Source organism: Lissotriton vulgaris, chromosome 3_1, assembly GCF_964263255.1.
Source record: "Lissotriton vulgaris chromosome 3_1, aLisVul1.2, whole genome shotgun sequence".
NCBI lineage: Eukaryota > Metazoa > Chordata > Amphibia > Caudata > Salamandridae > Lissotriton > Lissotriton vulgaris.
Genome location: NC_141689.1, coordinates 908165967 through 908193611, shown reverse-complemented (window position 1 = coordinate 908193611; position 27645 = coordinate 908165967). Strand labels below are relative to the sequence as shown.

Sequence of the window (27645 nt, the reverse complement as noted above, 5' to 3'; positions counted from 1 at the left end):
GGGCCCGGTCCCAGGAAAGCCGGAACGTCTGCTCCTCAACCGTCAGATCTCCCACCCGGAGTTTCTGGTGCAGCGTAATATATGCCAGAACGTGTCGCGGGGTGCCTTCTACTCTCGCGTCCTCGGGGCCTCTATACACTCTCGCCACCTCCTGAGTAAAGGTCTGCAGCTGCGCAGCTAGGTAATACCCTTCAAAATCCGGCACTGCCATACCTCCTTCATCTTTAGGGCGCAACAGCGTGTCAAGCGCTATGCGCCTCCTACCCGTACCCCATAAGAACGCTATGACCAATGACCTCAGGCGTTTGAAAACCGAGCTCGGTACCCACACCGGTAGTGTCCTAAAATAATACAAAAGCCTGGGCAGGGCTATCATTTTAAGCAGGGAAATTCTACCAGCTAGGGAGAGCGGCAGGGTTGCCCAGAAGTCCATGGACCCCCGCAGGGCGTTAATACAGCGAGTGATGTTACCATCCAGCAGGTCGGACGGGGCGTGGTAAACATAGACCCCCAAATAATGCAGACAGCGCGGCTCCCACCGGAGTTCCTGAGCAGTGAGTGGGCACGGTTCTCCCGGCCTCAGGGGAAACAGACAGGATTTGGGCCAGTTGACCCTCAGGCCCGACAACCTACCGAATCGTCCCAGTAGCTGTCGCGCCCCCTGAAGCTCGGGGCCCGCGTCGGCCAAAAACATCAGCAAGTCATCCGCGTACAGGGAGATGAAGTGCGGTCTCCCCCTAAAAGACAAACCTGCGTAGTGGCGGCCCAGTCTGGCTTCCGCAGCGAAGGGTTCCATCGCCAACGCGAATAAGAGCGGGGATAGGGAACAGCCCTGTCTAGTGCCACGCCTAATCGGGTATTGGTTCGAGATCAGTGTGCCCACTCGGACCCTCGCTACCGCCTCGGTGTAGAGGACCTTGGTCCATTTTATATATCCGTCCCCCAGCCCGAAGCGACGCATCACCTCATATAAGTATCCCCATTCAAGACTGTCAAATGCCTTCTCAATATCAATGGAAAGGACAAATGGGGAGACGGCGTCCGGCCAGTCCGCACCCATCAGTCTCGTGAGTCTACGAATGTTATGGGTGGTGTTGCGTGTCGGTATGAAACCGCACTGGTCACCGTGAACCAGGCCCGTCATATGTACCAGCAGTCTGTTGGCCAGAATTTTACTGAGGATCTTGTAGTCCGTCGTCAGCATAGACAACGGACGATACGAGGACAGCGCCGCACTCTCTCTGCCCGGCTTCAAGAGCGGGATCATGAGGGCCTCGCACATGGAGCCCGGGAGTCGGCCCCTCTCCTGCGCCTCGTTGTATACCTCGCGCAGCCGTGGTGCAAGGTACTCTAGGTATTTGCCATAAAATTCGATCGGCAGTCCGTCAAGGCCCGGGGTCTTATTTCTAGCCATCTGTTTTATAGCACAACCTATTTCTCCGAGAGAGATGGGCCGACCTAGTTCTTCTGCCTCCGAGTCCTCCACTCGCCGCAACTGTAATCCGTCCAAGAACTCCTCAAGCTCCTCTATCCCTCCTGTTCCACCACTCTCATAGAGCCCTTCATAATAAGCACGAAACTTATTCAGGATCCCGGGTTGAGTGTGGCAGGGCTCCTCCCCTGGCTCCTGGATCCCCATGATCGGCACTCCCCCCCGGATTGGGTTAGCAAGCCACGCCAACATTGACCCCGCCTTATCACCTTCCGCATGCGCCCTTGTCATGTACGCCTTGTGGTCGAAGCTTCGCAGCCGCTCCAGCTCTACTGCTAGCCCCTCCCGCGCCCCGCTAAGCCCCTCCTGCAGTTCAGGGCGCCTCTTCTCTAGTTCCCTCAGCCGTGTCTCAGCCTTATCTAAGTCATCCAACAAAGTCTTCCGAGCCCCTGCCGTGTGTCCAATACAGTGTCCCCGCACCACCACCTTGAACGCATCCCATTCAACCGCCCTCGTGGAGGCTGAGCCACTGTTCTCCTCAAAATACCTCTCCATACGCTCACTTAGGGCCTCCCTGAACAACAAATCGTCCAGGGTATCAGGTTGCAGGCGCCATGATGGCACGCAGTTAACAGTCACCATCCATTCCAGAGATAACAACAAGGGATTGTGGTCCGATATCGTCCTAGCCAAGTATTCCGCCCCTCCCACCGCGGGGAGCACACATGCCGAACAAAGAAACGCATCCAGCCGCACATGCAAATCATGCAGGTGTGAGTGAAAGGAATAGTCCCTAGCGGTGGGGTGCAACGCCCTCCATGCATCCGTGAGGGCCCAGCTCTCCTGCCATTCCAACCTACGCTTAGCGACCCTATGTACTGGGGACGCGCGCAGCGGGGGATGGGACCTATCTAGTAACACATCCTCAACCGAGTTGAAGTCCCCCCCCAAGAGGACCGGCCCTGCCAGGTAACCCGCCAATTTGCCCGAGATGGTAGACAAGAAGGCGGGCAGGTCTACATTAGGAGCATACACATTACAGAGAGATATCACCCTGCCTCTTAGCTTCCCCTCCACCACCACATATCTGCCCTCAGGGTCCACCAATGACTTTGAGACCTGGAAGGGGACCCCCGCCCGTATCCAAATCAGTGCCCCCCTTGCAAAAGCCGAAAATGTCGTGTAGAATAGCTGCCCCCTCCAGCGCCTTTGCAGAGCCGCCCCTTCCTGCTTATTAAGATGTGTCTCCTGCAGGAACGCTACATGAACCCCCCTACGCTTGAGGTACGCCTGGACTTTATGTCTGCGCGCCATGGACTGCATACCCCGCACATTCCAGGTCACACATTTCAAAGCCCCAGTGCTAGCCATCTCCCCCTACACAACCGGACCATACAGCAAAGAACAATGTCCGCACAGGTCCCGCGACCACGGGCCCACCCACCCACCCTCTCCAAACAGGAAGCTGAACCCCACCAACAACAACTGCCCCCCGAGCAACCCCAACTGCTCGCAACTCCCACCCCCCCAGGACAGGCCCCCCCGCAACTGGAAGTACCCCCATCCAAACCAACACTCCCGACCACCCCTCAAGGAGAGGTGGTAATGCTCGCAGTCCCCACTGCGATGACCTTAGGGGCCAGTAGGGCGCGGCTCAATGCGATAGAACCTCAAAACAAATCAGCCCCGCGCGCTCCACCCCGCAATCCCCTCATTACAACTCCCCAAAACCTCAATCAATAATGTTCCACTGCTGTGGGCCCAGTGCCCCGGTGTCCAACCAACAAGCTCACTCCACCAGTTCAGTTCAACACGCCTCCAATATCTCCTCCGAAGTCTGCGGCGTCACAATAGGGCCCCGGGCTCCACCAAATTCCGATTGTCCTGTCTCCGAGCCTGTGCCCGGGTCCTCCGATTCCGTGCCCTTCCCGGACCGAGTCCTGGCGGTCCTAGATAAGTCCACTACCGCCTGTAGTGCCGCCTGCCTCTCCGCCTCCGTCTGTGACACCGATGGTTTCCCGGTTCTCTTGCGGTTCCTCCTGATCCGTTGGGACTGCCTTACTGGCTTCGCCACCTTGGCCTCCTCCTCCCTGGCCTTGGCACCGTCCGTTCCCGCTTTATAAGTGTCCCACCAGTCCCAAGCGTCCGCGGAAGTTGTGAAGAATAGTGTTTTCTCATCCACTACCACTCTTAGCTTGGCAGGGAACAGCAGGGAGTACTTGATGCCTTCCTGGCGGAGCTCCCGCTTGAGGGACAGGAAGTTTGCCCGGAGTCGCTGCGTCTCAAACGTATAGTCCGGGAACATGGTGACTCTATTGTTCTCCACTTGAAAGGGCCCTGCTTCTCTCGCCCTCTGTAAGAGCCAATCTCTGTCCCGATAATGGAGCAACTTGAACACCACCGGGCGAGGAGGAAGGCCCAAGGCTGGCGGGCGCGCTGGAACTCTATGTGCCCGTTCCAGGGAGAAGAAGGGGGACAGACCTTCCGGTGCCACCTCCGTCCGCAACCAGTTATCAAGGTATCCCACCATGTCGTCGCCTTCAATTTTCTCCGGCAGGCCCACTAGGCGTACGTTGTTGCGCCTGTTTCTGTTTTCGGCATCCTCGGCCCTCCTTTCCAGCACCTTCAGGCGGTCCATCACGTCTACCATCTGGGCCTTCAACGTTTCATGGCCCGGGGCTAATTCCTTAACCGTGATCTCCACGGTTTTCACCCTGTCTTTAAGTTTGTCGTGGTCGGCCTTCAGGAGGCCCAAGCCCGTCGCCACCTGAGCTATATCTTGTTGCAGGGCGTCCTTTGTGGTGGCGATGGCCTCCAGGATACGATCCTGCATCCGCTGCAATGCCGCTTGGTCTCGCTCCGCTCCCTCCGCAGCCTCAGTATCGGTCGCGCCATCTCCCTTCCCCTTCGGCTTCCCCATCTGGGCCGGGTGGGCGGTGGTCTCCGAGTAAGTTCCTGGTCGCCCTCCGAGTGCCGTCGGGTTCCGTCCTCCGGCAGGGCTCCCGGGCCCAGATTTGTCACCAAGAAGCAGGAAACACTGAGCGATCGCAGCCCGGCCAGCGCCGGACGTGCCAGGGGCCCGGGGCTCTCGTCACTGGGTCACTGCCGCACTGTCGTCGCCCCTACCAGGGGGCGGTCCTCAGCCACCGCCCGAGGGTGCGCCCAAAGTTCACTCGGCACCCGGGGAGAGGCGCGATGCGGCCGCCAACACCCCTGATTTGTCAGGGAGCAGTCCTCAGTGGGTCTCCGGGCAGATGTCTCCGTCGCGTCCGATCTCATGCCCTCGCCGCCATTTTGGGGTCCGCGACTTCTCGCCTGGGTTCAACTTTCAAAGTCGAAATACTGCTGTGGGATGGCTCGGTGTCGTCCTCCGTGGGCCCCGGACCCTCCGCAGTACCTTCCAGTACCGGATGGTATCGGTCACCTCGGGGTCCGATCAGATTTTCAGGATATTTTCCGGGATCGGGCACGGAGCTCCGAGCTCACGCTGCCTACCTCCTCGGCATCCAAGCCACGCCCCCCACAACTGCACACTCATACAGGACACACACAACAACAAAAAAACTCAACACCAGTAGTTTTCATGGGCATGGCATCACACCTAGGGGAGTACACACTCTCCACACAAACAGCCTCAGGCATTCACACAATATCCAAGCAGAGAGCATATGGATATTCTCGCCAGTGAAGTATGCACCCCGAGCGGAAACAGCACCAGAGCATTACACCCAGAGGGAGTACGCAATTTTCAAACAAAAAGTACATCACTTTCCCACTTATAGTAAGATCAGAAAAAATAAATATGAACCACAGTGTAGTACACGCTCTCACACACCTCTGTGGAATGTGTGGAAAAATAAATACTAATAGTACATACATAGTAATGACGTACTTTGCCATGTAACCGCACTGTAATGCATAGAAACCATGTTTATGTAACATCTATAGAAACCTGTTAAGCAAGGAAAAGCTAGATCGAGGCCTTTCAGTGAGCACAGCACAAGCCCAAATAGCTATACATCAAATTGGAACTTGTACTTATGTGAGCAAACTGCACACAGCAATTAAATACAACTGCACACTAGTGAATAAATATATGCATTGAGGTCGGGAGAGGCTGCCAAAAAAACAGAGCCAGTCGTTCATCTGTCTGAGCTGAGGCTTTCAATTGCACTTTCAAAATAGAAAGCCTTGTGAGTGAACGTACCTTCAGAAGTAATCAATACTTGCAAAATAACATACAGGCATCCTCGTTGATGCCTGAAACCATAAAAAGTAGAACAATGCAATGATCATTATTAATATTCAGACGGTAGTTTTTCCTTGAAAAGTACATTTTTTCTTTAACATTGGCCCTCCACTGACAGTACTTTCTAAAAGACATGAATGTAAGTCCTACTTCAGTTTTGATGCCCTGGAGACCCTTACAAGTCTGTCTTTCATCTAGCTGAATTCCATTATTGGTCGCTCTTGTTGACCATATCAGTAGTGCACCTTGGGCTCAATTGAATGAACCATACCAGCGCATAACACCAAACTCCAAACTCTCATGTCACATGAGAGGAGCCTATTCTAGAGAACAAAGGTCCTTAGGATATTTTGGTAACATGTACAATGGGACATATAGACTCGAATCAGTGCTATATCCGATTATTCCAGTACCCAGCCGGGCCTGGAAATTTTATTTAATATATATCAAAAAGGTTTAAGAGACCACAGGAGAGGTCAAATTCAGCATTACTACATACATATATTTTGCAGGTCAGACGGTGAATACAGAGAGCTGAGAGCTTGACCAGTTGCCAATGAAGTTCTTTCAGACCACATAGTGAGTCAGTTGCAGATATGATTCATCAAACATATAGTATGCAAACCACACGTTGTATACAAAAGGTTCATGGGGGTTTGGTGGTGGCAAAATAGTTATCAAGAGACTTCCATACAGAGGTCTAACACGGTTTCCATGGGGAGTTTTGGAGGGAAACGTTCTCAACCCCTCTCAAGTAAGAAACCAAATTTAACCAGCAATGAATTGAGGTAGCCACTGTGTTTTTCCAGTTAGCAAGCACTTATGTACAGGCAGCAGTTAAGCTGGTCTATCCTTCACGAAGGAATTCGAGCTTGAAAGTGCACACCGGGTATCCTCCTTCAAATCTGACAACCGGAATACCACTTGTACAGGTTGTCTGCCGCTCGTTGAGATTTCAACATGTAGAGCTGATCCTGAACCATGTGCGTAAGAACAGCCATCTAATTGGAAAAGCCACAAAATCTACGCCTCTCAGGATTATTACTCAAGACCCACAATGGAGACAAGGAAGGGCTTCTGTGCCTGCCACACCAGACTCAAAGCCTCAGATCTACAGTTCAATTCTGTGTTTCTGCAAATGGGAGACACCACATCTTCAACGATCCAAAGGGCCTCCAGTTGTTACTAGATGACAGAGAGACCAACTTGATGGACCCTAGACCTGCGTCCAATTCCAAGTATTGATCCTCATCAATGTATACTGGTTGTATGACAGAGGCAAGCATGGCTGAACCACTTGTGTCTCTACCACTCAACCCCAACAACAAATGCGTCTAAATAACACTTTTGTTTACCATGCATGCCTTTACCACACAATTTTGTGGTAAAGGCATGTTTAGTTAAAGGATGTGGGGTAATGTTCACACCCCACATCCCTTTACTAAACCTGCCCTGCGTCCTAAAATCCTGGCCCCTACCCTATTACCTGACTCCCAAGCCCTAAAAACAACCCCACCCCTAAAACCTTAACCCCTTGTATGTGTCGGACAGCCCCCGAACGTCTGACATCGCGTTGGACGTGTGCATCAGACGGCCGGGATCCGACCAAACTGCACACGTGTGGAATTCTCCCGCACCGCAGAGAAATTCCGGCCGCGGTCAAAGGGTTAAACATTCAGACTCCCACTGACCTAAACCCTAAAAACGTCCTCCCTTCCCTGAAAATTGTCCTTTCCCCCCTACCCTGAGCCCTAAAAACTGCACCCCTGCCCTGAAAACTGCCCTTCCCCCTCCCTTGAGCCTTAAACTCTGCCACCTACTGTCGTATCGTCATGCCTGTCCTGTCTGCAAACCAGGACCAGGCATGGCAGGCAAAGGAAGGTGAGGAAAGGGAGGAGTGGCAGACAGTGCGCGCTGAGACGCAAAAGAAATAAAGACGCGTCTAAACTCCCAGCCGGTTTCCCGTGTCTCGTTCAGTGCGGGGCCGGTGGGAATACGGAACTGGCGACGAGGGTGGGATACAGGCAACTCCCCGCCCTGATACTGACATCCTGCAAACGCGGAACGGAATCAAGCACTACCGCGAGTGAAGAGTGGAACATCGCCACCGTCAGCCAGAACAGTGCCACCAACGAGGTGAGAGTGCGAGGGGTGCCCAGATGGCGAGGTGTGCCCAGAGCGCTGACTCAGCACCTTGTTCCTGCCTATAGCTCTAGCAATCAAAGCTACAGCAACCCAAGAGAGCACTCTGGAGATAGGAGGCAAGAGTCACGACGGCGGCCATCTTGAGGTCAGGCATTTTCCATAGATTAAACTTGACTCCCAGCGCAGTGGCCATTTTGAAGTCCGGCACCACCAGGAAAGCACCCCAGAGCCCGCCGAAAGCGCGTCTGAGACCCCTAGACGCCAGTAAGGTCATTGAAGTACGGAGTGAGGCAATTCTAAAGTCAGGCGCCACCCGGAAAGCACATCACAGCCCACCGAGAGTGCGACTGAGGCCTCTAGATGCCAGTGAGGTTCACTGAAGCACGGAGTAAAGCCACAGACGCCCCGCCATGTCTACACAACCTGATTCGTCGCAACCGGCGGCGACCGGCTTTGCGCAAACCGCCCCACCGCCTGGACCAATGTTCATCAGAGTATCATTCTTGCGTCCTCCTGAACTCCTAATGCTGACGTCTGGATAAGTATGGGCCCCAAATGGAAGAGTTGGCTTGAAAATTTCGAGGGCTTCTTGAAGGGCTCACAAGTCCAAAATCCCGACCAGCAACTCACTGCACTTCGAAATTTAGTGGGCAAAGACGTTGGACAAATCATCAAAGAACTGCCCCCAGCTAATGCGGCATCATATGATGATGTGAGAGAGTCCCTGAACAGAAAGTTCCTTCACAAGCGGAACTTCGACTATGAGCGATACACGTTCAATCTTTCATCACAGGAGCGAGATGAGCCCATGAGCGATTTCATCTCCCGTCTAAGACCAGGCTCTCTGTGTAGAATCGCGCACTGAACCAAGACGTCGCCCAGACCATCAGCAGTCTGAAAGATCCAAGAAGTCATTTCATGCAAGGTCACCGAAGCGGTCATTCCCGAAGACAACCATCGCAGTGCTATCGGTGGGGGCAAGACTACCCTCATACTGGCCCATGCCCTACAATCGGCCAAAAATGCCATTGATGTGGGAAAGACAACCACTTTGAAGCTGCCTGCCAAACCTGTCGCTAGGACACAGGACCAGTTCAGCGAAGCACAGGGTCACATCACCATGTAAGAGCTGTGAAAGGGAGAAGAGATCAATCAACATGTTCGTCAAGATCCAGCACCCAGTCCCACAGCTCATATTGATCTCGCAGGTCGACGTCCAGAGAGTCATCTGCACTCCCTCCGATATCGCAAGACAGTGACAAATATGTATACATGGTGGCAGATCCAGACAAGCGAAAAAAATACCCATTGTTAGACATTCAGATGGGAAGACACTCTGCCAAGTTTGTTCTAGACATAGGAGCATCACTTAACTACATTTGCTCCACAGAGTATCAGAAGATGAAACCGAAACTGGAGCCCGCTACGGTACGAGTCTACACATGGATGTCCAGAGAACCATTGCCATGTCTGGGACAGTTTCCCACAACACTGACATACAAAGACAGAACTATTCAGGCACGTGTCCACGTGATTGAAGGCCCCGAAAAAGACGATTGCCTCCTCAGTTTACCGACGGCAGAACGTTTGAAGCTGGTGGAGATTCTGTACAGAGTGGATGACTCGCCTGACATTGTCAGCAAGTTCCCAAAGCTATTCTGTGGTCTCGGGAAACTGGCCCATTTCAAGGTCAAACTGCACATTAATGAGCAAGTTACACAAATGGCGCAGCATCACAAGAAAGTACCTTTTCAATTGCAGCAAGCTGTGGATGACGAACTTCCAGACCTACTACGAGCAGACATCATAGAACGCTCGACTGGGCCCACTCCATGGGTATCGCCAGTAGTGGTCGTACCCAAGAGGGGAAAAGACAGCAAAGTACGCTTGTGTGTAGATATGCGAGCCCCAAACACAGCCATCGAAAGGGAGCGACATCCAGGACCCCACATCAGCGACATGATCACCCGCCTGAACGGAGCAACTGTTTTCTCAAAACTGGATCTCAACAAGGGGTATCACCAACTGGAGCTGCACAACAAATTGACCATGACAACTCATTAGACCGGGTGTGCCACGCTATCCTGGATGCTAACCTCACACTCAACAAAGACAAATGCGAGTTTCACAAATCAACTCTAAAATTCTATGGACACATCTTCTCAAAGGAGGGCATGAGACCAGACCCTGAGAAAGTATCAGCCTTATCTGCCACCTCACAACCACAGGACGTCAGTGATGTCCGTTCGTTCCTGGGCATGGCTAGCTACTGCGCCCGGTACATCAAGGACTATGCAACCATCAGCTCAGAGAACTGACACGACAAGGGCAGAGTTTTCACTGGTCAGACAAGTGTTAACAAGCATTCAACAAAATTAAGACTGCTGTGAACTCAGCCATTAACTTGGCATACTTTAACCCCAAATGGAAGACGGAAATCACGGTAGACGCCAGCCCCATTGAGCTAGGCGCCATTCTGGCACAATGCGATGACGAAGAAGATCAACGCCCCATCATTGCATATGCCAGTCGCAGCCTCACCGACGCGGAAAAAGCATACTCCCAACCATAAAAAGAGAGCCTGGCGGTTGTATGGGCATGTGAACATTTCCACCTTTTCGTCTATGGCAAGCATTTTACCCTTATCACCGATCACCAGGCTCTGACAACTATCTTCGGCAACCCCCGGGCGAAGATGCCTCCGAAGATTGAATGGTGGGGAATCCGCCTGCAGGACTACACTTATACCATCATCCATAAACCCAGGAAGCGGATAACCCAGCAGACTATATATCACAACATCCCCAAGCAGTGACGCGAGCGCGGCCTTCGGTAGCAGAAGAATTTCCTCCATTTTGTCATTGACCAAGCATGCCCGCCTGCCGTCCCACCGTCCCACTAGAAGCCTTCTTTGAAGCATCTGCAAAAGATGCCACTCTACAGAACATCATGCACTGTGTCTGCACCAATTCATGGAGACACTTGGAAGAGCCAAATACGAATGAGGCCAGTAACACACAAGAACTCCTGGCATTCTAACATGTCAAAGACGACCTCTCCATTAGCACCAATGGTCTACTACTAAGGGACAGTAGGATCATAAGTCCCCACCAGTTGAGGCAAGGCACCATCAACCTGCCACACGGAGGACACAGAGGAGTTGTAGCCATGAAGAAGGCGCTGCGTGAACGTGCCTGGTTTCCTTTGCTTGACCATATGGCAGAAACCACATTCCAAGACTGCCCACACTGCCAACTGGTGGGGCGAGAAGAACCACGGGCCCCTCTACAGATGTCGGACCTCCCAGACAGCGTGTGGCAACACGTAGCGGTTGATTTCTTTGGCCAGCTGGAATCAGGTAAATGCATCATTGTCATCAAGGATGAATACTCCGAATTCCCCATCGCTCACCAAATTTCATCCACTAAAGCAGCTGCTGTCATACCAGTCATTGATGAAGCATTTGCCACATGGGGAATCCCTACAGATGTAAAGACAGACAATGGACCACCATTCAATGGACAGGACTTTTCAGAATTTGCAAGACATCTAAACTTCAAACACCGAAAGATCCACTCCCCTGTGGACTCAGGCTAACGGAATGGTGGAGTGATTCATGGCCCCTATAAAAAAAGACAATGCAACAAGCTGAATTAGCTCATCTGGACATTCGGCCAGCCCTTAATGAAGTGTTACGTGCATACAGGACCACGCCACATAGCACCACGAAACAATGTCCTGCCACCCTGATGCTGGAGCGAATCCCAAGCATTCAGATACCAGCCGCGGATGCCATCATCCAATCCAGATTCCCGCATAAAGACCATGAGGCACTGGTGGAACTTGATCGAACCAAGAAGTCGACAATAACGGAATATGCGGATCACTGCAAGCATGCCAAGACGTCTGACATCCAAGAAGGCGACTGAGTGCTAGTAAAGCAGGAAAGGAGAACCAAGGCTGACAGCCGCTACTGCACTAAGCCACTACAAGTAAGTAAGAAGAAAGGGACCATGATCACAGCGGATTCCGGAGTCAATAGAACAACAAGATGGCCCAGGAACATTTCCAGCTTTCTGTGCTTCCCCTCAGTTTTACCTCAATCTCTTGAAAGTGAAGGCAGTGGCCGCGTCCCATTTTTGGAAGTTGAGATTACCTGATTCTTGTATCACAATGACTGGTTGCTAAAGGCAGGTTCGCCACAGGCCTTCGTATAACACTTCAGAATGAAGGTCGAGCTCGTGACATTGTTGGGCTTTACTATCAACAAGTTGAAGTCCCAATTGAATCCTACACAGAGACCTCTGTTAATTGGCGCAGTTCTGGACACAATGATGTTCAAGGCTTTACCTCCACCGCAGCATGACCAGGACATTCAGGAAATTATTCCAGAGTTTAATGATCAGTCCTGGGTCTCAGAAAGGATGACTGTGGCCTACATGGATACTTGACCTCATGCATCATCCTTGTCCCCAATGCCAGGTAGCACATACGAGCCCTGCAATGGAACCTCAAAACCCAGTGGGCTCAGCATCAGAGCTCAAGATTTGTAGTGGTGCATGCTAGATGTCATTCTGAAAGGCTGTAGTCCACTCTCCCTTTCCCACTCAGAGCACAGAGTTGTGATAGACAAGTCACTGCAGGGTTCAAGAGGTCACCTAGGAGAGGTAGACTCTGCAGTCTCCACGGAGAGCCAGCTTCATATCCGTCTTCTGAAGCTTTAGGCCTTCTGTCTGTCCCTTAGGGGCTTCCTGTCATCAAAGGGGGGCTAGAATAGGTCCTCACAGACAATACTACCCCCATTTGATACTGCAACATGCAGTGTGGGGGGGCTGGGCTCTGTACCTCTGGAGGTGGCTGGAATGACAGAACATATTCCTGGTAGTCAACCACCTGGCAAGGTCACTGAATTCCAGGGCAGACAAACTGGGCAAGCATAAATTTGCAGAACATGAGTAGCATCTACATCCCAAGGTGGTGAAATCTACACACACTGGGGTAAGCCCTGGTTATATCTATTCACCACTGTCTGGAGCACACAGTGTGTTTTTTGCTCAATGGACTTTTCTCCAAGGCACTCGTTACAAGATGCATTACTACTGGAATGAAGCGAAGTGCCCTTATACACTTTGCCATTGATCTCGCTTCTGCCTCTGAAGATGATCAAGTCATATTTATTGACCAGACAGGGCCATAAAGGTTGGTAGCCACAGATCCTGAGCCTGAACATTATGATCAAGCTTCCACTGACCTCCTGTCTCAGCAGCAGTGCAGGATCCTTTATCCATATCACCACAACTTACACCTCCATTCAGTGAGACCGAATGTTGGTAACTAAATACATTTGGATTGCTGGCAAGGTAGTGGATGTTATCTTTTTTATCAGACGTCTTTCCTCAAAGTCTATCTATGCTGAGTGCAGGAAAACATATATTGCCTGGGGTGTTGCCTGAGACACCGACCATTTACAAGCCAAACTTTCTGATGTTCATTTGTTTATTCTCTTTTTAGTCCAGCAAGAAGTACAGTGGGCACAGGGAAAGTTTGTCAATCGTTTCTTCCTTTCTTGGTTTAGTGGACCAACCATCCTTGTTTAAGTCACCAGTTGTGATAGATATACAATATTTGACACAGATGTTTCCTCACAAACTATTTGTAAGGTCCCAGTGGGGCCTTAAATGGTCTTATATTTCCTTATATGTACATTCTTCACACCTATTCAGAACTGCTCCATAAGACGGTTGATGCTGAAAACGATCCTCCTTCTCACTATCACATTGGCATGCCATCTTCATTGAGGTGCAGGTTCAGTAGATATAACTTCCCTACACTACCTTCTTCTCAAACAAGCTGGTGTTAAGGACCTTTTCTCCCTAAGGTCATAATTATCTTACATGTTAGCCAATCAGTTGCCTTGCCTGCATTCTTCTCTCTATGGAGGAGGCGACGGTCTATCTCCTTGATCCAATGTGGGCGTTGAGCTTTTACATTCACTGGACAAAAAAATAATTGAGTAGAAAGATCAGCTCCTCGTCTGCTTCTCAATTTCAAAGAAGGGTAGGTAGGGTGGTGCAGAAGAGGACGCTTTTGAAGTGGATAATCATCTGCATGAAGATATGATATGCATTGGCCAAAAAGCAGCCCCTGAGGAACAGAGAGCCCATTCCACCAGAGCCAGTGCCACAACTATGTCTTTGGTGTGAGAGATGCCTGTTTTTGCCGCTCATGTCACCTGGTTGCAACATGAGCTTTGGGCAGATGTTCATGTAGCACTACTGCCTTGCCAGTTAGGTCCAATGCGAGGGTTACTTTCCTTGCTCAGTCCTGTAGAACTTTATGGTCAGAGTCAAGTCCTGATAGCCTTCCCCTTTGGGAGTTACTGCTTTGGTATCTGTTCTAAAGGTATTGAATCTGCGGTTAGAAGTATCCATCAGAAGAACAACTTACCTTCGGTAACACTGTTCCTGGTGGATACTCTGTCTGCCGCCCTCTCTCCCTGTTCTGTGGTCTCTTTAACATCTAAAAAGATCCCAAGATAGAGATCTGCATACTGTTGCCAATAACTGTTCTTAGCTCCACATCTGATAGAGACTTCTAGCTGCAGATTCCTTACCATAGAATTATCCCTGGGGTCAGACTGGAATAGGAAGATTTTTTGTGAGCAGATGCCCCTACACACCGGTAGGTGGTGTCAATCGGCTCTGCGTCCATCATCAGCGCCTGAAATGATGTTGGGGTCCCTATATAGGCACCACCCAGGTGCGCAGATATCAGTTCTTTGATTTCCGTGCCAGCCAGCGCTGATCCGGAGAAGAGCTATTATTCTTGAGGTTTACCTCCTGGTGTGTTGAGGAATGTCTTTACACCGGTCTGGTTTTAAGAGCGGTGGTGCCTGTCACCTGCCAGTGTCGGTGGTGGACCCATACCTCATTTGTCTGTAGTGCCTGGAGCTCGACCACAACACACAGTACGTGTTATGATTGCCGTGCCATGGCTCCGAAGGCTTTGAGGGAGAGGTTGCTAAAGGTGCTAGTGGCTCGGCATGCGACTCCACAGAAGTCGAGATCCCGGTCGAGGGAAAGGTCCTAGGATTGTTTGTGGAGCCCAAAGTCTTCCTCGTACCATTCAAAGTCCTTCAGATAGTCATGTAGGAGGCACAAAATGAAGAGCAAAAAGTCGATGTGCTCTTTGACTTCTCCTCATCCATAGGCCGACAAGACGAGGAAGCCTCTACATTCTAGGCTTTGTTTCCTTGGACCAAGTGCTGGGCCAAATCCGCACCTTCCCAAATTTCCAAAGACCAGAGTGACCTCCACCCAATTAAAAAAGTTCTGAGGCCATGCGCCTCATACTTGGGCAGCCTGAACCAGTTGACACACCTTCGGGCCTCGTGGGGTCAGAAGGGGCCACATTTGGTTCCGCCCGGCAGCTCTGACTCTGGTGGGGCCCCAGGGATCCATTCCTGGATCCAGACCGATACCGGTCTTGCCATCTCGACCTTCCTCTGCGCCGGTCCCGATGCATATCCTCCCACGCGCCGCCATCCCCGACTCTTATCACGGAGCTGGAGGGGCATAGCCCAACGCTGACTCCAATGCCAGCAGAAGCCTTGCCTCCTAGATCAGAGCCTCAGCCTTATTTTTATCAGCCAGGCCTCAGTGAAGACTGGGAGGGGTCGCTAATCCTCTGGATTGCTGTGAATGATTTTTCGATTGAGCCTGGAGGTTTTAATTACTCGTCCGGCGTTGGCTAAATGGAATTATCAGTTTAATTAGGATTATGCTGGTCTAACTTACTTGACAAGAAATATGGGTCAATCAGTAAACTTTTAATTCATCGCCCTGAAGATGGTCTGACGGACTTGTCAGCCATAGAGACCGAAATGTCGACTAGCCCATCTATTTCCACAATTATTTGTTTCTTTGTATTTGATTTCTGTTGTTTCAGGCTCATTTTCCATTATATAAAAACTTTGGAATAGATGTTTACATACTGAACCCTGAGGTCACAATTTCTGTACAAAACTTATTTACCTCGGTCTTTGTATGTAGGTATAATATTTTGTACCCCGTCTAGTTACTTGTATTAAATATTTTGATTTGTTGAACTATACACACCTGTGTTCAAATTGTTTACTGGAAGATTTGTCAAAGTACAAATTAATTGATTCTAATCTTGATTGTTCATTAGTCAGTCACCACTGCTGGGCTTGATAATAGATGTATTCAGGTGATTGTTATTATCTTGATTTCTTTAAAACAAATCCCTTGTTGGTACTTTTACCTACTTATTGTTCTATGTCCCAAGCCCTCAAGGGTTTATTGGGTTTCCCACGTCTTATTGACAATGTAATTTCTGGCACGGACACTGCCAGATGCAGAGCCGAACGATGGCACCTAATGGTGTGCAGGGGTACTGCTCACGAAAAGTCTTCAATCCATTCTGACACCTGGAGATAGTCTAAGGTAAGGAATCTGCTGGTAGATAAAGTCTCCGCCAGATCAACCAATCAATCAGTCATGGGATGGTAAAGTGCAACTACTCACCCGTGAGGGTCTCAAGGTGCTGGAGGTAAGGCGTTACTGGCAAAAATGTTAATAAAAAGTGCTTTGTAGCTCTGTCAGGGTTACAGGGGGACTCCAGGCCCACAGTTAGGGGGTGGCAGGGTATTCCTACCCTCCCCCTTTTCTTTTTTTTCAATGTTTTTTGTGGCACTCAGCTAAAGGCAAATGCCAAGATCACTGTTAACACTTCCTGGTTGAAGTGTTAGCAGCCAATCAGAATTCAGCACGGGGACTGTTGGGGTCCCTATATATACAAATTTGGATTTCCTTTATTAACTCCAATACTACTGAATGGATTTACACCTCTTCTGGACCAAGAGCTACCTTTCTACCAAATTTAGTGTAATTTCGTACAGTGCTTCAGGCTGTAGTTGTGTCTAAAAATCTCCATGGAAATTAACATGGGAAAAATACTTTTTTGATCTCCCTCTCTTTTACGGCCCCGCTTTGTGGATCGCTCCGAAACTTTCCTTGTACAACAGGAATCGCCAGCAAACTTGTATTGGAAAATTTCGGGAAGATTCATCAACCGGTGCCAATGATATAGACAAGTCAAAAAATGCTATTCCTATGGAAATGGTCCTAACTATAACTACCTACTGGCGACCACCAGTAGGTAAAATATAGCAGTGCATTTGATGCAGACCCCCTCTTTCTTAAATTGCGAGTGACCCGATGCAAGAGGCAAACAGGTGCCTACCACAGCATTACCTTTATTGTGCAGTGTCCCGCCATTCCGAGTTTGCCGATGGAATGTGGAATAACATGCATCAGTTGTTCTTTCTGTATTCATTCCAGGCATGTGATTCCACCAGTTGTATATCGAAATGGTGCAACGCTGCTGACCCGCAGGTTCTCAATGGGGCTTGCAATCTGAATTTGGCTGCTAAATCAAGTTACAGACTGAGTTGGGATTACTGAGTCCTTATTGTTGAGCATTTGCCATAGTTTAAGATTTACTTTTTAACTCATAACTCTGTAGTGTAACATCAAACTTAAGTTGCATCTTTCAATTACAAAAGTATTAACTCACCCCAGTGTTTGTGTTGTTGTGTTTATGTATTTCTCTACAATTTCCTAATTCATATATCTATTTTAATATAAATGCAATAAAAAAGGTAAATTAATAGATAGTTATTTTGAGGACATTAGCACAAAATGCATTTAATGTAAGTAGGGGAGATGCTAAACAAAAGAACAACAATGCAACCTGGTTACTAGTTAGTAACTAGTTAGGGGTGGGCAAGGTAGGGGGAATTAACTTAGTTGTATTCGCCACATTTCAATATGTATTCTGTGAATAAGCGGGGTGTATATTATTCCCACTGGTCCCAAGTGAATGAAGACAGAAGCCTGTGCCCCGTTAACTCTGCTGCAGAATCCGAAGTAGGGGCCAGATGTAAGATTATTTTTAGTGGTTGCAAATGGAGATTATGCCCTTAGTGAATGCTAAAAATGGCTTCTGGCATGTACTAACCCAATTTTGTGAGTCCTACCTATTACCGACTCGCAAAATAGGGTTTGTGAGTTGCCATTAGGATAGGGCGCGCCAAGGACGTCCCTTCCTAATAGTGAGTCGCTGGGCCATGTATTAATGTTTTGTGACCGAAATGCCATTGCAAAACATTCATACCTTACCGAATCTGTGAAGGAGATGGCAACCCCTTTCACAAATGGGAAGGGGTTGTTGTATATGATTTTAGGACCTTAGTGTAATGTCCCGATTCATGCCCATATATAGGTATAAATCACCCTATCGCTACATAGGCATAGAAATCATAACCATATTTAGACTTAGCCTATGCAGTCCAAATACGGCAGGGCTACTTCCACTAGTTCTGAAAATCCACAACAATTTCTTTGAAAAATCCCCCTTCAGCAGTCATGGACTTCACCTTGCTTGAATATTGATTTACCCAAGAACTCATGGAGTTTTCAAAGAACTGAGTCTTTGATGATGTTATTATGTCCAACCTTACGTCAAACTCGGCACCTTCAAGGTATAAATATGCCCACACTTGCCCAGGCAAACACACGGTGGTTTGGAGCAGTTCGACTATCTACCTACACGACACAGCTCGCCGCAGCAAGTACCGAAGGAAGCCGACCCTCCAGCAGACCCATTGAGAGAGACGCTGTCTTGTCTCTTGCCGAGAAATCCAGCTACAGTGTTTCCAAGCTACCCTTGCGGGTTGTTGGGAAATCGAGTCCTGAGAGTGAGATACCAGACCTCCTTCATTCTAAAACCAAGGTACGGAGCTGATTAGACCCTTAGAGAGTTCTTTGATAGGTTCTTGGCAAAAGAATAGTGAAACTAAGCTACACCTCACTTACTTCTTCCCTTGTACTAGACCTAGGTTAGGTACACCGGGGATGGCGTATTTTAGAGCACTAGTTGAGTACTTTTTAGTCTTTATTTATTAATGTATGTATTCTATATATTTTATGGCTTAGAAACCATATCATGCTTTTACAGTATTATTTTATAATACTCTTCGTACTGTATGCATTGTACTTTGCAACCAGTATTACGATTGTAGCAGTTCATTTCCTCTGCATGAGAAAGAAGACTGTTCAATAAATACCTTTTTATTGAAAATGCCTGTCTCTCCATTTCTCTGCACCTCAGGTGAAACGAAGCATGCACGATTAACTGAGTGAAATAATTATTGTTTCCGCGACTCTAGAGATACATTTCTTATTCTTGGGAAACAAAGTTGTCATTTTTATGCGGTTGTCAGAAACTAATACCTTCTTGTTTATTCGAGAAAGTTTCTAGTGACCTCTGAGCTAGCTGGCACTCACAATTAAGTCTAATATATTTGATAGAGACCTAGTAGACCTCAGTCCTACGTCAAATCTATGGTATATATTATTCCAATGCGCAGAGCCTATTGGGAATATAGGAACTACACTACGGGGTCCCAAGGGACCCTTCCCCTTTGTGAATGTGAGTGGCAACATTTTTTAAGATCAGGCAGTGGTCCCACGGATCACTGCTTACTTTTAAAAGAATTTAAAGAAAACTTTTAATGTTTTTGTTTTTTAAATGCATCCCATTTTCCTTTAGGGAAAATGGGCTGCAATATTTTTTTAAACAGTCGCTTTATGTAAAAAGCAACCACAGACATAGTTGTCTGCTGTCCCCAGCAAGCCACCATCCCTGTGCTAACAGGCCACTACCTCATGAATATTAATGAGGTAGGTCCTTTGCGAATCGCTAAATATATCTGAAACACATTAGTACATTTCATTTTGCGACTCGCTAATTGCAAGTCGCTAAAAATTGCAAATTGCGAGTCTTGAAAATGAAATCTTCATATATGTGGCCCTAGGGCCACATGTACGACTGCATTCATATTTTACCGACTCCATGAAGGAGGTGGTAGCCCATTCGCAAATGGGAAGGAGTCCCCTTTTTAAGTCTCACCTGCGTTGCAGTGCATGCGCAGCTCACTTGCTAGATCTATTGTCGTTGGCTTTCTGTCTGGCTTCTTTGGAAGTGGGGTTGGTGACTGCCCTGTCTCCCTTAGATCCCCGCCCACCTGGACTAGAGATTTAGCTCGTGCACAGCATCTCCCTAGCTCGCACATGGCGTCTCTTCCAGACATGCATGTTTATTTTTTGCATCGCGCTTCTCTGGCCTAGTATCAAGCTTGTGCAGTCTCCTTGTAAAAGCCAAATGCAGATACTGCTTTTGCCCTCATGTGGCTGCAGTATGTGTGGCGCTCCCATACACGCTGTTGTCGAGCTACTGCTGTGTCTCTTGGCACGTCCTCGCCTCGCACAGTGCAGCACAGGCCTCTACCCCGGTGCTAGACATGGCGGTCACCCGGGCCTCGGGCTCTGTTGCCCTGTACGCACAGCTGCTTGAAAAAGAAAAAATAAACCGTGTGTCCGCAAGGTGCCGCTCCTGGCAGCGAGGACCCGGAAGAGGATGAGGAATATAAGCTCAATGAGGAGGAAGACGAAGAGCTACTGTCCACGCTACTGCCAGCTGTGCGTTCGGGGAGAGACAAAGGATCTTCGTGGTTCACTCGGATATAAAATGGGGGTCAAAGAAACTGCACTTTACCACAGGTACACACACTGACAAGAGGGTTCATCTATTGCATAAATGTCACTATGCATAAGTCGCAGCAGCATTGTGTGATACTAGCTGCTATGTCACGTGTGACAATTTCAGACGGCCCTGGTAGAAACACTTTGTGTGCTGGGATTTGTAGTTTCGCTTTCGATATTGTATGTAGGATGGCCACCGTTCTCAAAAAGAAGTACAGTCAATTTCTACACGCTTTGAGATCAGGAATGCAAGAGTGGTTGTACTCGAAGAATAATATGTGCATACCTGTCAATTCACCCGTATTTGGTGTGCCACCCTATTTTTCCCTCGATTGCCTGCCTGGCAAATAAAATGCCTCCATAAACTAATGCGGACACCTGCTTTTCAAACCTGTAACGCCCATCCTCTAATATATTAGTATTCGTTCTCCATTCAACTTCGCAAAAGCGACACCTATTGCTGTACAAATATTTTTTGTGGGTTTTTTCAAGCGCCCCATGCCATGCTTGCACTTAATAGAGGCCACGCCCCTTTATTTAGACACTGCTCATCTAAAGAAAGGAGAGTGGTCTCTATTAAGTGCAAGCCGGCATTGGGCGCTTAAAAACAAACAATTTTTGCATTTCAATTGGTCTTGTATGTGTAAGAATTTAAGCTATTGACATTTACAGTGCCAATAGCTCAAAGTATCGTAAATGCGAGATCTATTGCATTGTAAATACTTGTTGTGAATGTAGGCGGCAATAGTTTTTAAGAGCAGGCAGTAGTCCCATGGGCCACTGCCTAAACTTAAAAAATGAAAAGAAAACTTTTTCTTTTTCTTTTTTAAATGCTTCCCATTTTCCTTTAAGGAAAAGGGGCTGCATTTTCCTAAAAAATGTGCTTTATTTAACCTTTCGGATGCGTCGGGCGGCCCGGCCGGCGGCCGTCACAATTGGCTTGTGCATCGGACGGCCGAGAGCCGTCCGATTTGCACACGCGTAAAATTTTTCCGCAATCTGGGAACATTTCGGACGCATTTAAAGGGTTAAAAAGCAATCACAGACATGGTGGTGTGCTGACCCTAGCATGCCATCATCCCTCTGATGACAGGCCCTTCCCAATGTGTTGCAAATTGTGATCTACCTCATGAATATTGATGAGGAAGGTAATTTGTGACTATGGGGCCGATTAGGATGGCGGTGAATCTGCATCCTCCGGAAGCCACCGCCGGCCTGGAGGATGCGGATTCACCGCTGCGGCCACAGAAAACACCCACCGCCAGATTAGGATGGCGGTAGGATTGCGGTGAGACCAGTGGCGGACGGCAGGTCCGTCCGCCGCTGATCCGCGGGGTGTGGAGGGCTATTTGGTGGCGGTGTCTGCAAGACACCGTCAGCCAAATTAGGATGTGCATTTACACATGCTTTTTCACAGCTGCTTTTCCGCCGTGGAAAAACATGGTACCCCCCAGCATTTACATGCACAAAGCGGCAGGCACTGCCCGGTGCCTGCCGCTTTGTGCATGTAAATGTAAAACATGCATTTTTAACCTTGCGGCGGGTGCTGCTTCAAGCAGCACCCGCCGCAAGGTTAAAGATACAGGATGTGACCACCAGGGTGGCGGTCACATCCTAATTGCACCAGAGGGACTGCCGCTGCCCCTGCGGAGGGTCCCTCCACCTCAGGGGTGGCGGACTGGCGCTGGTCCGTCCGTCACCCTAATAGGCCCCCTAGTTAGGAATCGCTAAATGTGTCTGAGATACATTAGTAGATCACATTTTGCGAGCCGCAAAGAATCGCTATTAGAGAGTTGCAAAATGAAATGGTCGTACAAGTGGCCCTAGGACTATGAAAAGCCATTCGCATTGCACTCATTAAGATAAGGGCTCACAGAGAAGCACCATTTTTGTCATTTAGTGCCCTCTATTGGCCAATAGTGTGAATTACCACATCATCCAGTGAAATGTTTAGTTAAATATTCTGAATACAGAAACAATAGTTCACAGCTAAAAAATATTACTGCCCAACTGCTTAACAGAGTATATTGAAATCTGCATGAAAACATGATTTATTTATTATTTTACTGAAAAGTCAAGGTGTAACAATTCATTCAGATCTTAATTCATAATTCACTTCGCAGCGGAATCAATATCCAAGACATTTTCTGCCACATGCATGCAACCAAGTAAGCAATTGCGATTCCTTAATAGCAATTATTAAGGAATCGCTATTAAAGAATCGCAATTACTTATGCTTGTAGGTTTCGCAAAAAAATTGCGATTCCTACACATTTACTAATAGCAAATCACAAATTGCGATTCACTATTAGGGAATGCTACACCATTCATGCCTATGGTCCTTGAGGCCCTTGGGAATGAATGGGAAACCATTCGCAATTTGCGACTACCAAATAGGTAATCGCAAATTGCGAATGCAATTGCAAGGGTGCCAGGAGGCCAAAATGCCACCCTGATGCACCCCCAAAATTGGCATGTGTGCATATGTGGCACACACACATGTCCTAAGGGCATATGTGTGCGCCACATGGCACTTATAAAAATGCAATTTTGTGCATTTTACGAAGGAATCGCAAATTACCATCAACTTGAAATTGTTGGTTATTTGCGATTCCTTAATGCAAAATCACATTCTGAGAATGCTTCTTGATTTGCATTTAGGGAATAGCAAATTGCGATTCCCCAACAGCTTTTGCAAAGTAGGTCATCACAAATTTAGCAATTACCTATTTTGCGAATGGCTTTGGGCTTGATGCATCCCGAATCGGCCCCTTTGCGACCGGTAATTAGCTGGATGTATGTGCCCCTTTGTGTGGTAAATGCCAGAGCAGGCAGGGGGCGAGGGGGGGGGGGCTGGAGGGGGTGCAATGCTTTCTCTTGTTGGTAATGTGTTGAAGGATACGATTCCCAAAGTATTTTTCTGTCAAAGGTTTTCTAGTATTCCTGAACAGGAAATAAATTTGTCCTGATTCTCAAACTTTTTTCCGCTTGCAAAAATATCTATCTCTTGGAAATTCAAGAGTAAGTCACACCCAGGAAGGAGAAACACACAACTCACATAAAAGTTGTATGAACTGAACCCTCAACAATTAACCTTTACCCATTTTCTGTCATAACGTGAGATATTGGGCTTTGTATGGAAAGGGCATTGTGGGGCTCAATGAACATTTAATGATGCGCCACTGCTGTTAATGCCCTTCTGCGATACCTTTCAGACACTAAAGAGCAACGGATTTTGACAACTAACAACTAAAAATGTGCCTTTTTTTAAAATAAAACATGCTTCATACTTTTTAGATATCCTGCTTTTGGTTTTGCCTTTCAGGTGCGCATCTTACGGAGATATCTGCCTATGTTTGAGTTCATGAAAGTGACAGAATCTTTTTTAAATTTTACGCCACCATAGACTTCCCTTGCATTTACCTTTTCAGAGATGTCTGATGGGGATTTAGCATGTATGTGCCTAGGGGGCGCTGAGTCAGCTCTAGAAAGAGTAAGAAGCTGGGCCTTTTATGAGACTATGGACCAGGTGTAGGTAAATATAATTTAGAAAACTCAGAGTGCCCATGGGTCTATGGTAAAAAGACATCCCCGAGACGGTTCAGCTGACCGCCAGGAGTACCGACGTAGAGAGCGGTGCTCCATTCGCCTGAGCCGCAACCAGGTGAGGTGAGGCCATACCCTCCTGTTTAATAGTGATCTACTAACAGGAGGTGTAACCAGAAAAACCAAGGATTCCAGGTGAAATGGTTTCTGATTAGTTTCTTTATTATATTTTCACCTATTGCAGTAGCAATTATATATAAAGGTCCTGACGAAGGCAGAGGACAACTGTGTCCCTCATTCTGCTGAAACATGTTGACCATATACTTTCACTAGCAGATATTTGTTTAAACTGCTATTTTTTGCACTGTTTTTAACCCTGGACAACTGAGGGATAGTAATACATTTGAATCTCTTTAACTTCTCCAATTTTATCCACAATATGATTTTTTTCACACACTCTTATGCACTGCAATTCAGCCGTTATATATAATTTTGATATCTTGATATCACTCCACCTCATACATCCTGAGCCATTGGACATATGCATCTAGTCCTTGTGGTTTGCCCAGAAGTTCTATGGGATGTTGGGATGAGGAGTATAAGGAAGCCCAGGTGATGACAAGTGCGGTATCGGATAGCGACTGATGGGTATCCTTACTCACCAAGGGGTACCTTTGTTGTATTAATTACACTTTTTGTATCCTTCTGCTGATTCATGTCATATTGAGGTCTTTTTACCATAGACCCATAGGCACTCTGTGTTTTCTAAGTATCTTGTTGGGGGGCTGTGTCCATGCGAGGTCTGAAAATATGCCCTAGGGCCCTTCATTAGTGGTTTGTGTTAAGGTAAATATCATTTACCAATTCTAAAATACAGAATTTTTCTGATTCTGTATTTTAGAATCGGTAAATGATATGTAGCTCATGATTCGGTAAATGTTACCGCATCGGTAAAATTCGGTAAATACCGATTCGGTATTTACCGATTTGGTATTCCCCATTCATTCCTGTGGGCCTGGCGGCCCATAGGAATGAATGAGAATTACCGATTCGGTAAATACTGAATCGGTAAAAGGGGGTAGACTTACAAGGGTGGCAGGGTGTCACATTGACACCCTGTTGCACCCCTGTATAGTGCATGGGTGCACATGTGGCACACATACATGCAATAAGGGCATGTATGTCTGCCACATGGCACAGTTGAAAAAAGCACAAAATTGCTTTTTTTAGAGTTTTCAATATTTACCACCAACTTGTAGTTGGTGGTAAATAACGAATCCTTACAAGTGAAAAGCATTCACTTGAGTGCTTCCTAACTTAAGGATTCGGTAATTTACCAAATCGATATTTAAGAATTCAGTAATTTACCGATTCCTTAAATTACCAATTCGGTAAATTACCGAATCCTTAAATCAGGACTCTACATCTGAAAAGCCTAATACTGGTCGGTAACGGCCGAAATTCAGTCATTTTGGCCGTTACCGACCGATATTAGGCTTCCTACATCAGGCCCTTAATGCTTTATCTCAGGCATGCACTGGATGCATATTATATATGTTGTGATGTTTTGTTTATGTATTTGAATGTTTGTTTGCCTGATAAACAATATTAGATACTTGGAATTGGTGTTTGCTCGTGAGTTTGAAACTAAACCAATGCAAGTTGGTTAGGACACCGATACTCAGCAATAGAGAATAATTAATGTCTTCTCTATTATAATAGTTATTTTAATCAGTTCCTTCGCGTTATTTTGTTTATACAAGCTTTATCTTTGCCCAGATGTGGTGGAATTAATAAGGCAAACCCCTGGATTTTGGAGCATGGAAAACAGGGTCAGCAGCTTTCACTTGTCCTCAACCTCTGTAGTAATAGTGTTTCCTTGAGGTCCTTCAAACATGGGATGTCTGGTCAAGTACATGATCGATAGAAACACAAACCTAAGCCCCAAACTTCTTGGTTACTTCTTCAGACAGTAAACATGCTGTGCCAAACAGCTAGCATAGCTAGCTGAGATCTGAGACATACTTGGAGAGTGAGCAGAGGGATGTAAACAAATGTAGGGTGTGTAGTACTCTCGAGCTCCACTCCCCTTGGGGTTAGGAGCCAGGGAAGTGTAACCCTAGTGTTTTTCAGACACATCTTTGTCTTGTGTGTCGTATGCGTTTCAGATAAACTTAGAGGCCATAATATGAAAAGCCTCTCTTTCCATGCAGTAGCACACATTGCATTTTAATCTGCGTTTATTGCATAATGTTATGTTCTGCCTAACGAAAGGTGTAAGCAGTCTGATTGCCTCATTTAATTAAAATGTCCACCAATCAAACAGCCACCTGGCAGTTGATTATGTGATGTTTGCAGAAGGCATGTTTATTTACTGCACTATTGTACTTCTAAGGCACCCATGCATTTGTTGAAGGTCACTCAGCAGCTTTGTCCTGTCTCTTAGGGCCTGAAAAACCAGTCCAGGGTGAAGTTGAACATCGTCCGGTGCCCACCAGTGACCACCGTCTTGATCAGGAGACCAGACCTCCGGTACCAGCTGGGTTTCAGTGTGCAGAATGGAATTGTAAGTATGTCTACATCTCTTCTAGCAATCTATCCTTGTTGGAATTGAGGAAACCACAAGTCCGTGTCTCTTCTGTCTACTCTATTAAAAAACAAGGTTGTTCGAAAAACCGCACCAGAAATCTAAATGGATCTGCAATTTCTGAGATATCACAGAAAATGAAAACTCACCCTAATTCATCATTCCTTGTACATAATCCTCATTTTTATCCTTGCTATTTTTTGGTATTTGATATAGCACAGATCAAGCTCCAAAGAGCATTAGAACATTGGGATGTTGAGCGCTCCATTGAAGACAATGGAGTGCTCCGGGCTTCTTATATCTGGTAGAAGTCCAGAGCATCAACATTCCTATGTTTGTTCACAGCGGTTGTTGTGAACAAAGGCCTCATGGAGCCGGAGAGGATTTCATCCCCCTCGGGGTCCGTGAGGCATTTGTTTAACAAATAAGAACATTCTGCCCTTTAGGGGCGGAATGTTCTAATAGCTTTAGCCTCCGTAGCGGGCTCTACCAGCCATTAAAGGTCCAATCCCTCATTAAAGGTCCTAGCCTTCGGCTAGGGCCTTGAATGCTGGAGCTGGCCTCTAATGGCAGGAAGGGTCCACTAGGCAATATTAGAGCACGTTACAGAGAACATTGTCACAGGAACACCTCAAGCATTAGGTGCTATATGTAGAAGAGTATAGAGTGTGGGATCTGGGGTCTGGCTTTTCACCACTGTATGGGCTCTCTGTCACCCCATAATACAACATCCCTCCTCTCTGGCGAAAGATGGATATTGCTTCTCTGATTTTCTCGACTGAAATCACTAAATTGTGTCATATTTTAGCAACAACCTGGTACCACCTACTCTTTATTTATTGGCTTTTATTGTAACTTCACCAACATAAACCTTATGTGAAAGCCACAGAATTCGAAAGTTGTATTTGTTTCATGGTTTGAATCTGAACAGCTGATGTCTCGATGAGCACAATTCGTGCCCCGGTCATGCTCTGAAAAGCTGTGCCACTCCCTCTCTCCACCAGTCGCCAATATACTAAGAACTGTGCTTTTACTTGATCACCCAGGGACCCCTGGCCGA

At 47.6% G+C, this 27645-nt stretch overlaps 1 protein-coding gene across 3 annotated transcripts in view; it reads left to right on the top strand.

Moving 5' to 3' along the window:
* APBA1 (amyloid beta precursor protein binding family A member 1) overlaps positions 1-27645 on the top strand; it is a 514808-nt gene that overhangs the window by 468295 nt on the left and 18868 nt on the right. For all 3 annotated transcript variants that reach the window (XM_086961250.1, XM_086961249.1, XM_086961248.1), the window contains one exon: positions 26445-26564. In XM_086961250.1, coding sequence (XP_086817376.1) covers positions 26445-26564 — 120 coding nt within the window. The remainder of the gene's footprint in view (positions 1-26444; positions 26565-27645) is intronic.